At 37.0% G+C, this 17,090-nt stretch overlaps 1 protein-coding gene across 2 annotated transcripts in view; it reads left to right on the plus strand.

The window, feature by feature from the left end:
- The window catches only part of LOC138705237 (secretin receptor-like), a 669,872-nt gene that overhangs the window by 437,214 nt on the left and 215,568 nt on the right, over window positions 1-17,090 (plus strand). For both annotated transcript variants that reach the window (XM_069834055.1, XM_069834054.1), the window contains exon 4: window positions 16,729-16,835. In XM_069834055.1, the coding sequence (XP_069690156.1) occupies window positions 16,729-16,835 (107 nt within the window). The remainder of the gene's footprint in view (window positions 1-16,728; window positions 16,836-17,090) is intronic.

The following is a 17,090-nucleotide window of genomic DNA, read 5'->3' on the forward strand; positions in this document are numbered from 1 at the left end:
AATGTATCTAAGTAGGATTCCATAATGTTGTGGTATCGAACATTAGTAGAAACAGATCCTGTGTTAAAAGACATGTAGGAGGTCGCAGGCGAGACCGAGTACGAGAAGCAGCTATCTCTTGGCTTGGTCCCCAATCTCCCCAGATCTAACCCCCCCCCCTCGACTTCTTCGTGTGGGGTTTTGTTAAAGACATGTCTATTCACAGAAACCCTGGAACATTGATGATCAGAGAGTAAAAATTCAACAAATCACCCCTCTTACAACGGACATGGGCTGAATCGCATCACCGCTATGAGTTGTGCAGGATGCGCAAAGGGGGTCATGTTGAGCTCTGAAGAATCTTCCATCTCTCAGTGTTGTATGCACAAAGTTTCAACAAATAAAGTTCAGTAGTAAATATTTTACGGTGTTTTCATTTTATCCATACTTAAACGGATTACCCTGTATATGGATCATCAACTGTGAGCAGTATGGAATGAAGATAAATGCAAATAAGACGAAGAGCATGGTCGTAGGAAGGAAAATACAGAAGATAAACTTGCGAATTCTAAATGAGGCAGTAGAGCAAGTGGACAGCTTCAAATACTTGGGATGTACAACATGAGCTGCTGGCAGGAAGTCAAAAGGAGGATAACAATGACCAAGGAAGCCTTTAATAGAAAAAGGAGCATCTTCTGCAGACCTCTGGAAAAAGAACTAAGGAAGAGACTAGTGAAGTGCTTTGTATGGAGAGTGGCATTGTATGAGACAGAAACATGGGCATTACGACGAAGTGAAAGGAAGCGAATAGAAGCATTTGAAATGCGGATATGGAGAAGAATGGAACGTGTGAAGTGAACAGACAGAATAAGAATTGAAGCTGTGCTGAAAAGAGTGGGTGAAGAAAGAATGAAGTTGAAACTAATCAGAAAGAGGAAAACGAATTGGTTGGGTCATTGGCTGAGAAGAAACTGCCTACTGAAAGATGCACTAGAAGGAATGGTGAACGGGAGAACAGTTCGGGGTAGAAGTAGATATCAGAGTAAATAATTTCCAAAATTTGGAATGAAAATTATGTATTCATCATGCATTCCCTGATATTATCTATAAATATATTAATATTTTTATGATTCTTATTTTTAAATGTTTATAATAATTACATGGAAAAATAAACAATTATGTTTCACCCATCTCTTGAAAAATATGTTTTCTTAAATTCTTATACAACGCACTATTATTTAAGTATCTTCAATATAGTTTTCTTTATATTTAAATAAACAACAAATACTACAGGAAAGATATAGTGTATCTTGTTAAAATATAAACAAACAGACATATTTGCAAAGTTTCCTTAAAATATCTAAAGCAATTTTTAAGTTATCAAGCAAAACATACATAAAAATTAATTTCGAAAAACTAGTGAAAAAGAATAAGTTTAATGAGACATGGAATTGACGTGAGGATAGGTTAAAGGATATAATATCTCTGACACTATTAGAGATATCAAAGAAATTCTTTCATCCCAAGGAAGAAGAAAGTGTATTCTAAAAAGGAATATACCGGTATTTATAATGAAAAACGCAATTTCTACCCATTAAGAAGAGATGATACTACGAAAATATGCTACTGGAGGTAGAGCAGTATGGAATGAACATAAATTCAAGCAAGACGAAGACCGTAATTACTGGAAGAAAAATAAAGAAGGTAAATGCGCTAATTCTAAATGAGCTAGCAAAGCAACTGGACAGCTTCAAATACTTGGGGTGTACTATAAGTAGTAACATGAGCAGAGGAGAATAGCAATGGTAAAGGAAGCTTTTAATAGAAAAAGGAGAATCTTCTGCGGACCTCTGGAAAAATAACTAAGGAAGAGACTAGTGATATGCTTTATGTGGAGTGTGGTAATGTACGGAAGCAGAATCACGACATGCGACAAAGTGAAGAGGTATGGTACGGCTAGAACAGGCTTGGGCGCTATTACTTCGATTGAATCATTGCAGACTACACCTTAACTCCCCAATCCATCTTCCTAGGCTGAGACAGTTATATTTTGGTACTGTACTAGCCAACAGGAAGGTCAGTGATGGATTGTATCAGGCTTTTACGAACTTTCGGCTCTCGCTGGTCGTCTAAAATCCACCACTGATGCATAGAGCCTTATTCTGTGTTTGTTTATAAGGCGGTGTAAGCGAAAAGGACATGGGTGGAGGTTTCTGAGTTCCATTTTGCTTTCTCGTTATGCCCAGGCTGGTGTAGAACATTTGAAATGTGGATATGGAGAAGAATGGAACGCGTGCAGTAGACAGACATAATAAGATATGAAGCTGTGCTAGAAAGAACGGATAAAAAGGGAATTGCTGGAACTGATCAGGAGGAGAAAAAAAATGGCTAGATTGCTGGCTAAGAAGAAACTGTCTACTTAGGGATGCACTGTAAGGAATAGTGAACGGGAGAAAAGTTCAGCAAAATATACCAGGTGATAACAACATTAAGATATTATGGATCGTGTGCGGAGACTAAAGGAAAGGTGATAAATAGGGATGATTGGAGAATGCTTTGTTTGCAGTGAAAGACCTGTATTACTTGAGACTTTCCCGGCGTTTGATATAGAATAACTCTTCTCGGGTTCTTAGCCAGGTGAGTTGGAGATTTGCTTCCAGGCTTTCGACGGCTAGCTCTGCCATCTTCTTGAATGAATGAAGTGATGTGCAGTGTTGCCAACTCGATTCTTAAAACTCCGCTGTGAAGCCGTGCAGAAACCGCTAAATTGCTATATTGTCAATGTAAAATTATATTATTTTGCCTCTGTGTGTGCTAAAAATACCCGCTAAATCCCTATATCAGCAATACAAATTTTATAAATTTTACCCGCCAAACTAACGCCGAAAAACGCTAGATCTAGCGGGAAAACCGCTGAATTGGCAACACTGGTGATGTGGGACCATGTCTAGCCGGTATATATGCAATAGTAGGGCTTCCCGCTGCGGGCCAATCAGGAGCTAGTTCCTAGTCCCGACCGCCAGGCGCTTTCTGGTTGGTGGAAGCAGTCGGGCAGACGGGATGCACCATTATGGAACGCTGCAAGGAACATCAACGTAGCATAAGAATATATTACCCCGATAAGCCTGCAGTAGCCCAACACAGCCTAGAAACTGGTCACAAGATAGATTTCGGCGCCACCACCATCTTGGACAAGACATCAGGTTACTGGGACTTGGTTATCAAAGAAGCCATCGAAATCCAGCTAGATGGCAATAATTTCAACAGAGATGGGGGCCTACAGCTGAGTACAGCATGGAAACCTGTCATCAATACGCTTATATAACCAGCACACGGCAGACAGTCGGGACCAGCAAGTAGCCCCTGATTGGCTGCTGCATCCACCAACCATAATGCGCCTGGCGGTCGGGACTAGGAACTAGCTCCTGATTGGCCCGCAGCGGGAAGCCCTACTATTGCATATATACCGGCTAGACCATTCATCTAGGAACTTCCAAAATCCCCCACCTTATCCAAGCCTTACCATCAACCATCTCCTCGAAACATTCAATGACTTCCTACTACAACAACACCTCTGAACCCCACCGTCGCAGCGCTGGCTAGAAAAAAAAGAACTAGAAGAAAACAAGAAAAATTTCCACCACAAACATTAGGCACACCTATCCTTCCCAACCCAGCCCCTCCCTCATTTCGCACGTAAAAACACAAACTACATCATGAGCACTCCTAGCACCCACCATTCGACGATCGCCGAACCCACCACCAAAGCAAAAACACACGGCCTGAAGAGGGCAGTTAAGTCCCTAATACAGGCGTCGACGGCAAGCCGTCGACATCACAAATCATCATCATCATCATCATCATCCCATATCACTTCATTCCCTGAAGAAGATGGCAGAGCTAGCCGTCGAAAGCTTGGAAGCAAATCTCCAACTCACCTGGCTGAGAACCCGAGAAGAGTTATTCTACAGTGAAAGACCTGTCTTTGCGAAGAAAATCATGAATGAATTAATGAATGAATGAATGAATGAATGAATGAATGAATGAATGAATGAATGAATGAATGAATGAAAGAAAGAATGAATGAATTGAAGATGGCATCATAGGACATAATATAGAATATTTGAGAAAACAGTGAATATTGAAAAGAAATTAACATCTAGTGTGATATAGAAAAAAAAATTAATTTCGTATCTGCCTAATATGAAGTTGAAATTCTTTGCAAAACCAAAAATATCAAACCGTAAGGAACATAAAATGATTGATTAAAACGTGGAAATAATCTTGTTGTGTACATATTTACGTGATGAACAGTTATTGTAAACTTCGTCTATTACGCATAGATAATTAATCCATGCAAACTTTATGTTGTTAGATACGCAGAATAATGGTGACAATATAAGGCCTCTTTCTTGAGATGATTTCTGATAATTCAACTAATGTCAATATTTGCCTCAAGCACTCAACTTTTTATCAAGGAATTGCAATGGTGCTCTCAAGCGCCGGCAATATCGAAAGTAGGTCGAGCGCTTACAAGAAAAAAACAACTCACATCGACGTCACACATTAATTTTTATTTTGACTTGATGGACGCTAACGGTCTGTGTAAAAGGACAACTTATCACACATCGCAAGTTGACCTTCACGGCGCTACAAATAAATTGCTATGTGTTCTGGTACACTGATTGTTTTATCTCGATCGAAAGTGTAGCAATACATCTTCTTTATTTCAGACAGTATCCTTTTAAATATGTCAAGGGATAACATATGTCTGAAAGTGTCTAATTTTTCTGGCATTGGCTCCCTGGAGCATCACGTTATTCGTGTAAGGAGACAGAAAATACATAAAAAAGAACAAATACAAATAATAATCACAACAAATGAATAAAAAATAAAATAGATAAACAAAAAAAAGCACATTAAACTAATGGAAAATAATACATAACAATAGGCAAATATTAAAGCAAAACGGAATAAAGACACACAAATTCCACAATATGGGACATCTGGCCGAAATCTACGGCTGACCACTAGGATCCAGAATACAACGCAGAGGTTGAATTAAAAATACAATATGATTGCGGAGAGAATACGGAACAATGATAAATTTAAAAATAAAGTACAATTTGATTTCGGAGAAACATGAGATGAAAATACATTGAAGAGTAATGAAATGAAATAAAATAAATTACATAGTATTATACAAATGATTGTGTAAAATGGATAATGAATCTCTCAATACCATTAGACAAATTTTGTTAATGTCCTCATTAGAAAATTTAAGAGAAAGGAGAATGGTTTTGGTTAACTTAAATGAAGTTCCCCTAGCGCAAAAAAGAAGTCCTTTCACTTCACATGTATTAATATTCATTTTGTATCTCTCACTGAAGTGAGGAATACATGGGTTGTAAATAGACTTCTTTTCATCGTTAACGTTATTGGCTTGTTGATGATCCTTCTCGAAACGGACAGTGGGGTCAAGAATGAGGCTTCTTTGATTCCGGCGATCGATGACTATAATGTCTGCTCTTCTCATTGACCCATTCTCAGCCAAGCAGTGCACTTCTTCGTAAACCTCCCACTTTGCCTTCCGAAGAGTTGTTGCGATGGAGCTTCTCACTTTATGGTGGCGATTGTTCCTCAGTAGTTCTCCTTTAGGGCAATAACTCAAAACATGCCCAAGGGTTTCTACTTCGCTGCATCCTGGATGACGACAGTTTTGATCTTGAAAGGAACGACTTGGCACCGATCGTACTGCTGCGATGTTTGTGGACATCTTTATGGCATTGGTCCACTCTGAGGATGATATCCCTCTTCTATTACTAATCCAAGAGTTGTGTTTTGGATCACACAAATAACAAGAACAAGAAAACACAAATAAATAAAACCCAGAATATGTAGGTCATAGGCAATTAAGCTATGAGTAATTAATTAACACAGACATAAAATTAGGATGGCTTCATCCAGGGGCGCATAAAGCTAAAATTACTACTTTACTAGCGACAAATTAGTAAATAAGCAGTAGATCTAGTTATTTCTGTTGGATAAATCTGTACTGGTAAATTTGTCACGACAAGAGACAAGCACTAGTAATTACTAATAATTTAATTGTTCTCTCATCGACTTGTTGCGTAGAAATTTGTCATTTGTAAAATAGTTAGAATCGCGAGCACATTTTCTACTAATCATTTCTTCTTGGTAAATTTTCTTGAAAGTGTAGTAATAACGTTTTTAATTTAATATGACTCCAACTTCAAGTAGTGACAGTGAAGAAGAATTCATATGTAGGCGGAGGAGAACATTTAGGCCAAGAATAAATATTGACTTTCAAGAGTTTCAGTTTAAAGAAAGATTTCGCATATCTGGAATTAAATTTGAGACATTCCTTGCTTCTGCAGAGCCTTATTTCCGCTCTGCAACTCGGAAGAATTATGCATTGTCATCTCGCATTCAAATGCAAGTAGCACTTCATTGGTTAGGGAATGGGGCGCAATATCATGGTGTTGCTGATATGCACGGTATAGATAAGTCAACCGTATACTTAATAAAGTAGTGTCTTATACAGGGTGATTCACGAGGAAAGGTAAAAAATTTAGGATGTGAATTCTGAAGTCATTCTGAGTCAAAAAGTTCATATGAATATAGGTCCGTTTTCGAACGGTTACGGAGATATGGCTCTTTGATTTTACACAAACTTCTGAGATTTAACTGCACTAACTCGCATTTAGAGACAAATAACGGACAAATTTAAAGTTTATATTCACGCATGCATACATACCTAATATTGTAGAAGACGGGGATCGATGTATTCGCACATTTCCTTAAGCTCCAATGCACTGTTGCGCTCGGGCGTGAATCGCGCTCATCGCTCGGGAGAGTTGCACGTGGCTGTCTTTATGCCGCATCCAAAATACGGTCGATTAGCACCTCTCTCGTTTCCCCGTTCCTTTGCTGTACAAAGTCTTTCATCAAACCCCATAGACAGTAAGTACTCTTCGATATGGTACCCTTCTGTTCGGAAAGCGTCGTTCATATTCAGCGACGGCACGCAAGGAACTTCCATCGCACAAACCATAAACATACACAATATCGGCGTATTCTTTAATCGAAAATTTATAAGGCATCTTGAAAAACACAACTTAACACTTCCGATAACTGTGCCTGTATAACTACTGTACTGTAGGTAGCTGACTGGACTGCTATGAATTGATGATAGTGTAGGTTATTTGTGTTATCTGCGGGTTCTGTGTCATTACATCAGTCAAGGGCAGGCGATTGGACATTTGTAATGCCCCACCACCCGGTTTCTTTCTCTTATCTACATCGCTCGCAATGCAGATTCCAATGTTACGTCATTCATTGCGGTCGGTGACCTTGTCTCAAGTTCTCAAGTCAGCAGCGTATGTAACGTCTGATTCACATTGGGGCGAGACGTTTTACCAAAAAAATGCATCTAGCTCCGCCATCGTTCGAAAACGGACCTATGTTCATATGAAATTTTTCACAGAAAATGCCCTAAGATATCATATCCTAAATTTTTTACCTTTCCTCGTGAATCACCCTGTATAAACACACATCTTACTGTGAACATAGTCAAGTGGCCAATCAACATGAATGATGTTGTACAGCAGTTTTATGAAATAAGGACGAATTCCACTGGTATGTGGTCTTGTAGATGGAACCGTCATTAACATCAATGCACCAAGTGTGGATGAAGCAGCTTACGATGACAGACATGGAAACCATTCCATTAATGTAATGCTAGTGTGTGGCCCAGATATGCATTTCTATCATATCAATGCTAACTGGCCCGGGTTTTGAGAAATAGCACACTGTGTCAGTTATTTGAAACTGGAAGGAGACCTGTACCTTATGGAATTCTTTTACGTGATAGTGGATACCCCATCACAGAGTGGTTAATAACGCCTGTGATTCGAGGGGACCCGAATGGTGATGCAGAACAACATTTCCCCAGGAGCCACAAGAGAACGAGGCGGGTTATTGAAAATGCTATTGGAATTCTGAGGGAAAAATTTCCGTGCCTTAATCACACTTGGGGAAAAATATGACAGATCTGCGATTAAGACTACGTAACGTGGTATCAAACCTGCTTTGTTATAAGTAGACTTCGTTGAATTGCCACACGCAGCATGCAATCAGGTTGCCGATGTACGGTACCTAGTATAGAGGAGGTGAGCGACCGGCCGGTCTCGTAGTATAAGCAGTTCATGTTATGAGTTGTGACCGGTCCAAATAGATAGAGCAGCTACAGTTATAATGTATACCTATGTAAGCACTTGTTTTTACATTACTGTCGTTGGAATAGTCTAAGCTTAACATTTGTTCAGTGCAGACAAGAATTCAATCAAACATACTACAATGAGAGTGTTGCTGTTCCAAACAATTGCCCCTGGAATATCCTTAACCCCCCTCCCGCAACCAGTCTTGACCCGTTGGAAAACGTGGTTGGAAGCTGTTAATTATTATGCAGAACATTACGGCAAAATAATGGAGGTAATTGATGCATTGGATAGCACAGACAGTTCCGCTGTTGCAGCTGTAGAATCATTCCTTCTGAACAGCTATTGGAAGATATTCTGTTCATTGATTCTAATTTTAAAATCGTGTCCAAAAGCATCATCCTGTTAGAATCGTCTAAAATACAACTCTCAGAAGCCCTTAATATAGTGGATAAAGTAATCACAAACCGCTATCCAAAATAACAATTCACTAATTGCAGAAAAAGTTAAATGTAAGTTGAGAAACATTATTGCTAAAAATTCTGCCTATTCACAATTTCGTATTATAAATGATGTACTATCACGTCACGACAAGACGTCTGAAGTTGGTGTACTGAAAAGTAGTGACTTCCCGTTCTTCAAATATGCATCTATTACATCGTGTGATGTTGATCGTACATTTTCCCAATATAAAAACTGTTTAAGTGACCATCGGAGGAGGTTACTTTGCAGTCGCTCAAAATGTACGTAACTATTTACTGCAATGCACATATTCAAGGATGATGTGAGTATATTACATTAAATTTTAAGAGTTAATATATCTCACTACAAAATAATTGCTTATTTACATGTTAAGACATTTGCTACTTCAATGATCATTCATTATATTTCTTGAATGGAGGGTACAGGTTTTATTGTAGCCGCAGTATACTGCTCAGTGTTTACATCAGAGGCATACACTATCCGTCGCACGTCCCCTTCTCATACAGTCTATACTGCGTGCGTAGTAAACCTTACGATTCTCGTGGCAATTCCACGAAGTCTAGTTATAAGGAAGTGAGACTTGGATATTGAGACAAAATGATAAAAGACGAATAGAAGCATCAAAAATGATATTTCTGAGACATTCATTGGAAGTAAGCTTAAGAGATGAGATTAGAAGTGTAGATATTACGAACTAATTGGACATAATAAGAATTCTGGTTGAAGGTGTAAAAACTTATCAGAAGGAATGGATGAACATCAACTGAGAATGTCTCTTGGGCGTTTGCGATTCCAGGCATTTAATTATATTTCATTTGGTAGAAGGAATTTGGGACGGCCGAGGAAACCATGGAGACAGCATTCCAAATCAGAATTTTACTTTGACTTCGGAGCGGGACCTAAAAAATCACTTATTCCGCAGAAAAAAGGATATAAAATGGAACAAAATTCATGTCGAATTATTGTAAAAAAAAAAAAGTCATTTAGACTTACCGGGATTTGAACTTACAAGTAAACCTTCACCTGAGGTAAAAAACAATGAAAATGAAACTTATATTTTTGGAATCAGCATAATAAAATATGAATAATCCTCAAATTTCGTAACTCGACTGCAATTATCAAGTGCGATACAGAGCGCAGAACACGAGGCTTCAAGCAGCAAGAAAACATACCTTGAACTAACGATTAATACGTAAGAAGGAAAACGATGATGTGGTCATCATGTTACCTAATGCATCGTATTCCAGAATCTGGTTTGTTTTTGTCCAGGAAAATATGTCGCACAACAGTGATAGCTAATGAAGAAATGTTGGAAACACAAATTATCAGTACACCACCCGCACTTTATAAAGGCTGATTTTGCACAGATCGTACGAGTACATATTCCTTGTACATTTCGAATACAGTACTCTGTAGTGTTTTGAAAAACGTTGTCCACTTCTGGATCCCAATCCAGCTAACACCCAACCATACCCATGCGCCTGTAGGAATCGTGGAGAAAGGAACTGCTGATAAACGAGCGACTGTAGTTTCAGTGTATTGTTGCGTTGTTGTAATGTATCAGATGAATCATCAAAATCTACATTATGAGAAATGTGTCGAATTATGTGCTTGTACATTCGAAAAAAGTACCTATCCAAAGGTTGCAACTCAAGTCGTATTTGGTGGTATGATTTTCACTACTAGTTTTTCAAGACCATAGTCCCTTCTTTTAACAGTTGCTTAATTGTATTTTCGTCGCAGTGGATACCATACGAGTCCAACAGCAGAAGATTGCATGTTGCAGGATTAGGAAGGAATATTTCTCGCAAAATTTCTATCCATATTTTTTGGTCATTTTTCCCGACGATGTCCATTTCACAACAAGGTTGTCACTCTGGAAAATGCGTTCCGTAAGTCTTTCACTTATACTTTTCGGTTCTTGGAGAATCAGTAGTAACTTTGGCATCAGTTTTCCAGCTTTAGAAACCACCGGCATTATAGTGTAGGAATGTGTAGTTGCCCCTTTGGATTGCACGACACCATACATTTACTGGTTCCTTGACGTTCTAATGTTCTGCCAAAAGGCATTTCCGTATGGAATCCACATTCGTCTGCATTAAACACATGATCATCATCGTACATGTCCATAAGTGGTGTGCACTCACGTCTGAAGGTTTGGATTGATTGTTCAAGAGCTGTTTTGTCGCGTACCTGACGCTTTGTTACACCTATGATATAATTTTGCGTCTGACAATCTTATAATGCTTTTTAAAGCGATGCAACCAAGTAGGACTTGCGTTGAAGTATTTCTGTTCTATGCCTAATAAATCACGAGCTGTTGTCAGTGCAGTTCTTTTTGTCACTTTTTTTTACAATTTCATTTGACGACCGCCGCAGACAGAATTCCTCAAATGTTCTTCGGTGCACTTCTTCCATTTTATTCATAACATCGTTTTGTTGTCCAACAGCTTGCTTCATTTTGTAGAGTTGACTTTCGTGTGTTAACCACGTGAATTTATGCTTCATACTGCTCCATGACCTATGGTTAAACTTCTTCTTTTTGTTTGTCGGTACACCTGGCAGAATCCAATATTCTATTACCTTACATTTTTCTTCAAAGTCAATGACTCGGGATGTTTTGGGAGGGGACGGAGCGTATTGAGAACCGGAACTTTGTGAAGTATTTGATTCCTCTTCTGACGTAGTATTTGTTTTCTCAGTCTCTCATTCTCGTACATGAGGCATGTCATTATCATTTCGTGGTTCATTTTCATCCGTGTCCAGAGTATGACTTTCTTCAACTGCTTCCGATTCATAACTCTTTAATAAATCATATACAATATATCATCAACAATTTCAAGTTCCTTCCGCGACATTTCACAGTCTGCCTCCTTATAACCCTCTTCTTTTAGTTTATCCAGAATTTTAATTACTATAGTCACTGGGTTCATCTCCTTCAGCCCACTGCACATAACATTACACAAACTGCAAGGTACAACTCGCTGACAGCGCTTCTATAGCAGTACTGTCTTCGCTCTCGCATCTAGCATTGCTACATGGTACAGTTGTTTGCAATCTAAGTAGCCCATGTCAACTTTATCTTGATTGGTCGCGATCTCTGGTGTTCATTGCGTTCGAGTTGTAAAATTTACATATTTTGCATTGGTTTTAATGCTTAATCGAATGGTAATAAAGGTAAGTCTTTATTTTTTTACCCCACCTGAAGGTTTACTTGTTAGTCTTCGGCGTGAAAGTCGGCACCAGTTCCGTTGTGCCGAAAGTGTGTCACTACAGGTAAAAATACAAGACAAGATACAAATAAAAATTATGTTTAATTTCTCACAGAAAGAATATTCTTGGATAGCAGACAGATACAGATCAATTCCTTCCTAATTCGTATGTCTACAGAATTTCAACCAAGTTTCAAGGGCTATTTACGTCAAGTTTTTTTTTTTTCTCTGCTGTGCCTAATTGCAATTTTTTTCCTCACAAAACCTTCTATATAACTTTGAACGACAGTCTTACTCTATATCCCCTTCTGTTAATACATTGGTCGGCGTTTTTGTCGGCGAGAGCATACAAAGAAGTTACGCTTTGAAGAGAATAAAGTATGGAGAATAACGTCATATCTTTGTACGACTTTAAAACAAATTGTAATATATGAAAATATGCCAGTCTTAAGTCTTTTACTTTGACTATTGCCGTTATGATTGTTTCAATCTAAATATGCGGACAATTGTTTTGAATTATAAGGGTGATTAATAAAATGAATAATGTCGTGCTCCTCAAATCACAATTGTTACTGTAAGTATTCACTTGTAAAATGAGTAACACGTTCCGATTTAAAACACAAATATCTTGTAATTATAAGCGAACACTTGTAAAATGAGCAAAACAGTCCGGTTTAAAGCACAAATATCTACTAATTATAGGTTTTTTTTAGTAGGTTATTTTACGACACTTTATCAACAGCTTAGGTTATTTAGCGTCTGAATGAGATGAAGGTGGTAATGCCGGTGACATGAGTCCGGGGTCCAACACCGAAAGTTACCCAGCATTTGCTCATATTGGGTTGAGGGAAAACCCCGGATAAAACCTCAACCAGGTAACTTGCCCCAACCGGGAATCGAACCCGGGCCACCAGGTTTCGCGGCTAGGCATGCTAACCGTTACTCCACAGATGTGGACCTAATTATAGGTGATAACTTGTAAAATGAGTAACATAGTCCGGTTTAAAGCACAAATATCTACTAATTATAGGTGATCACTTGTAACATGAGTAACATAGTCCGGTTTAAAGCACGAATATCTACTAATTATAGGTGATCACTTGTAAAATGAGTAACATAGTCCGGTTTAAAGCACAAATATCTACTAATTATAGGCGATCACTTGTAACATGAGTAACATAGTCCGGTTTAAAGCACAAATATCCACTAATTATAGGTGATCACTTGTAAAATGAGTAACATAGTCCGGTTTAAAGCACAAATATCTACTAATTATAGGTGATCACTTGTAAAATGAGTAACATAGTCCGGTTTAAAGCACAAATATCTACTAATTATAGGTGATCACTTGTAACATGAGTAACATAGTCCGGTTTAAAGCACAAATATCCACTAATTATAGGTGATCACTTGTAAAATGAGTAACACAGTCCAGTTTAAAGGACAAATGTCTACTAATCATAGGTGATCACTTGTAAAATGAGTAACATAATCCGGTTTAAAGCACAAATATCCACTAGTCATAAGTGAGCACTTGTAAAATGAGTAACATAGTCCGGTTTAAAGCACAAATATCTTGTAATTATAAGCGAGCCCTTGTAAAATGAGTAACACAGTCCAGTTTAAAGCACAAATATCCACTAATTATAAGTGAACACTTGTAAAATGAGTAACACAGTCCAGTTTAAAGCACAAATCTTGTAATTATAAGTGAACACTTGTAAAATGAGTAACACAGTCTGGTATGAATCACAAATATCTTGTAATTATAAGTGAGCACTTGCAAAATGAGTAACACAGTCCAGTTTAAAGCACAAATATCCACTAATTATAAGTGAACACTTGTAAAATGAGTAACACAGTCCAGTTTAAAGCACAAATCTTGTAATTATAAGTGAACACTTGTAAAATGAGTGACACAGTGTGGTATGAATCACAAATATCTTGTAATTATATGTGATTACTTGTAAGATGAGTAATATAGTCCGGCTCAAACACAACTATCTTATAATTATAAGTGAACACTTGTAAAATGAGTAACATGGTCCGATTTCAAGCACAAATACCTTCTAATTATAAGTGAACACTTGTAAAATGAGTAACACAGTCCAGTTTAAAGCACGAATGTCTTGTAATTGTAACTAATCACTCGTGAGGTGAGTAACATAGTCCGGCTTAAACACAAATCTTATAATTATAAGCGAACACTCATAAAATGAGTAACATGTTCCGGTTTCAAGCACAAATATCTTGCAAGTGAACACTTGTAAAAAGAGTAACATAGTTTGGTTTAAAGTACAAATGCCTTGTAATTGTAAGTGATCACTTCTAAGATGAGTAACATAGGCCGGCTTAAACACAAATATCTTATAATTATGAGTGAACACTTATAAAATGAGTAACATGGTCTGGTTTAAAGCACAAATATCTTGTAATTATAAGTGAACATTATAAAATGAATAAAATAGTCCCCCATAGAGTTGCCAGGTTTTCAAACTGAAAATCAGGGACATTTTGAAAATGATTTTCAAAATCGTCCGATCACGACGTTGTCGATATTTTTTACCTGTAGGAGAATGTATAGGGCTATAATATATAGTACATACATTTATCTTTTCACGCTTGCATGTGCACAGCTGCGTTGTGCACTGCCGCTTCCTCTCTACATACATGAGCGTGGAATACAGAATTATATGCACTATATAAATCTACGCGAAGGTAATTTGAAATACATTTTGTAACACTACAGTATTAATGCTTGCTTTATATTCATTCAGAAACTTTTACACTTGAAAACTTCTTTACAAAAAAGGTTGAAAATTAATTAGAATTTGTCATTGTAGATTGCACTTTAAAATGTTTAATTAAAACAATCTTCATAGCATCATAGCAATAATTATTCATGTTTACCATTTGCCTTACATTCATTCGTCTTCTTTTATAGGTTTGAAAAACAAGAGAAGTTAAAATTTGTAATTCAATCTTAATAAGTTTAGCAGAACATCTGTTTCATACGTAAGTCCTCTTGTTAGTCATCATTAAAAATACTCTTCCAGTTTTGGCATATCGATTGTAATTCGGAAACAGTAGGCTTTGAACGATGTGGAATGTTTAGTAATAGAGTTTAGTTAATGAATAAGCACGAGATAAAACATTAATGAAATACAGGAGAAAACAAAAATGTTTGATACGGGCGTTTGAAGAAAATGTAGGTAAAATACGGGAGATGCAGCAATCCTAGTCCCCCTTCAAAGCACGATTATTTTGTAAACATTTATATGTATTACTGTAAATGTACGAAGACCGGTAAATCTTAGAATTTACCGGTATAACCTAACATTTACCATTACAGTACTGTAAACCCCCTAAATATCTTATTAGATGTATACATTTTGAACTTTTACCAAGAGATGTTGGTAAATCTCAGGACTTACCGATCAGCTGTGGTAAAATCGTATTAAGGAAGTAAAAAGAATTTTTACTAAGATTTGCCGTTCTTCGGACTTCTACATATCTATTTCCAATTCATCTTTTATTGTTGTTTTAGTATCTATTTAAAAACAGAAATAGGAATCATCTCAGCAATGACTGAAACAATTTGCATTCATTTTTAATTTAAGTTATTTAAATATTCATGCATTCTAATGTGAGTATAATAAACAATATTCTACATTAAAAATAGTGAAAAATATTATAATTTTAACCGCTGTCTGTTATAGTATTTCATACAAAAATTAACAAAGCATTTACATCTCCTCAAAGAGTCTAGGTCCACAAATAAAGTAAAAGAAACATTATGAAGCACTTTTTTGTTGAACACTTTTTAAACATTTACACTTTTTGAACCCTTGTCCTCCAACGAAAGATAATCGGCCAACCACTTCCCGTACACTAATTCCTTCTTTCCTAATTCTTCAATTCTGATAAAATTTTCTTTACACAATATAAATTGGTTCCTGCTTTGTTACCAGTTTGATAAAACTCATATTAAATATTTATGATCACTGCTATTATTGATTTTGCGTCAATTTTTGCATCCGGTACTTTGATTCTCACATTCTATCCGAATAAAAATTTTGGAGTTTTGTTACAAGTGGTTGCTTTCATTTTCTTTGCTTGCATTTCAAGACCTTCTTTGGCAGCCTCTCGGAACCGCTTCACCCCTGCAAACCTGTCTGAAGCTGCACAACGAAGGCGAGATTCTTCGTTCTGGATTCTTCGATCTAGCTTTTACCAGCTCGCATCGGTAAATCCTGACATTTACCAACATTTCTTGGTAAAAGTTCAAAATGCATGCATCTAATAAGATATTTTGGGGTTTTACCGCACTATAACGGTAAATGTTAAGTTACACCGGTAAATTCTAAGATTTACCGGTCTTCGTACATTTACATTAACATATATAAGTGATTACTTGTAAAATGACTCCTACTTTCAATGGTCATATAAAATTAGTACATACAAAATTTAATAGGTGGATACCACTATACCAAGTAGGCCTACAAATACTATCTCCAATATAAATAACTGATTAATATTTACAGTTCATTTTTGTACATGAAACCTACTTCTACGAAATTTTCCTTCCGTGTGTTTCTGATGGTATTGTTTATATGATTGCGAAATCGATATTTAGGTCCACTTGTTATTAAACAAGTTTGTAACCATCTCACACAAAGTAACCATTCCAGATAGGTGCATTTGTGCACTTGCAATATTGTGTTGTATGCCTCTGCTATATGTACGTGAGGTGTGTGTGTTGTGGATCATAATATCATGCAGGGCGCTGACTCTCACTTTCTTTTCTATTGCAGGTTACTGTCCTCGGTTGTGGGATGGCATCATGTGCTGGTCCTCCACGGCCCCTGGACAACTCGCCGAGCAATCATGTGCAAATTACATCATCGGCTTCGACCAGCAGGTGACATTTCTTAAAATGTCTTATCTAGAGAAAATCAAAACTCGTGTGGGATTTCAAATTCAAATTCAAATTTATTCACAATTTACATTTGAAATGAATACATATGGATAGATACCCGAAATGAGCATATGCTCCTGCTCGGGTACAGTCCAGTAGTCTACATAAACTTTACAGAGATCAATAGTAATGTTGATGATAGAAATAATAGTAAGAATAATAATAATAATAATAATAATAATAATAATAATAATAATA

This window comes from Periplaneta americana, chromosome 8 (genome assembly GCF_040183065.1).
Source record: "Periplaneta americana isolate PAMFEO1 chromosome 8, P.americana_PAMFEO1_priV1, whole genome shotgun sequence".
In the NCBI taxonomy this organism is placed as follows: Eukaryota; Metazoa; Arthropoda; class Insecta; order Blattodea; family Blattidae; genus Periplaneta; species Periplaneta americana.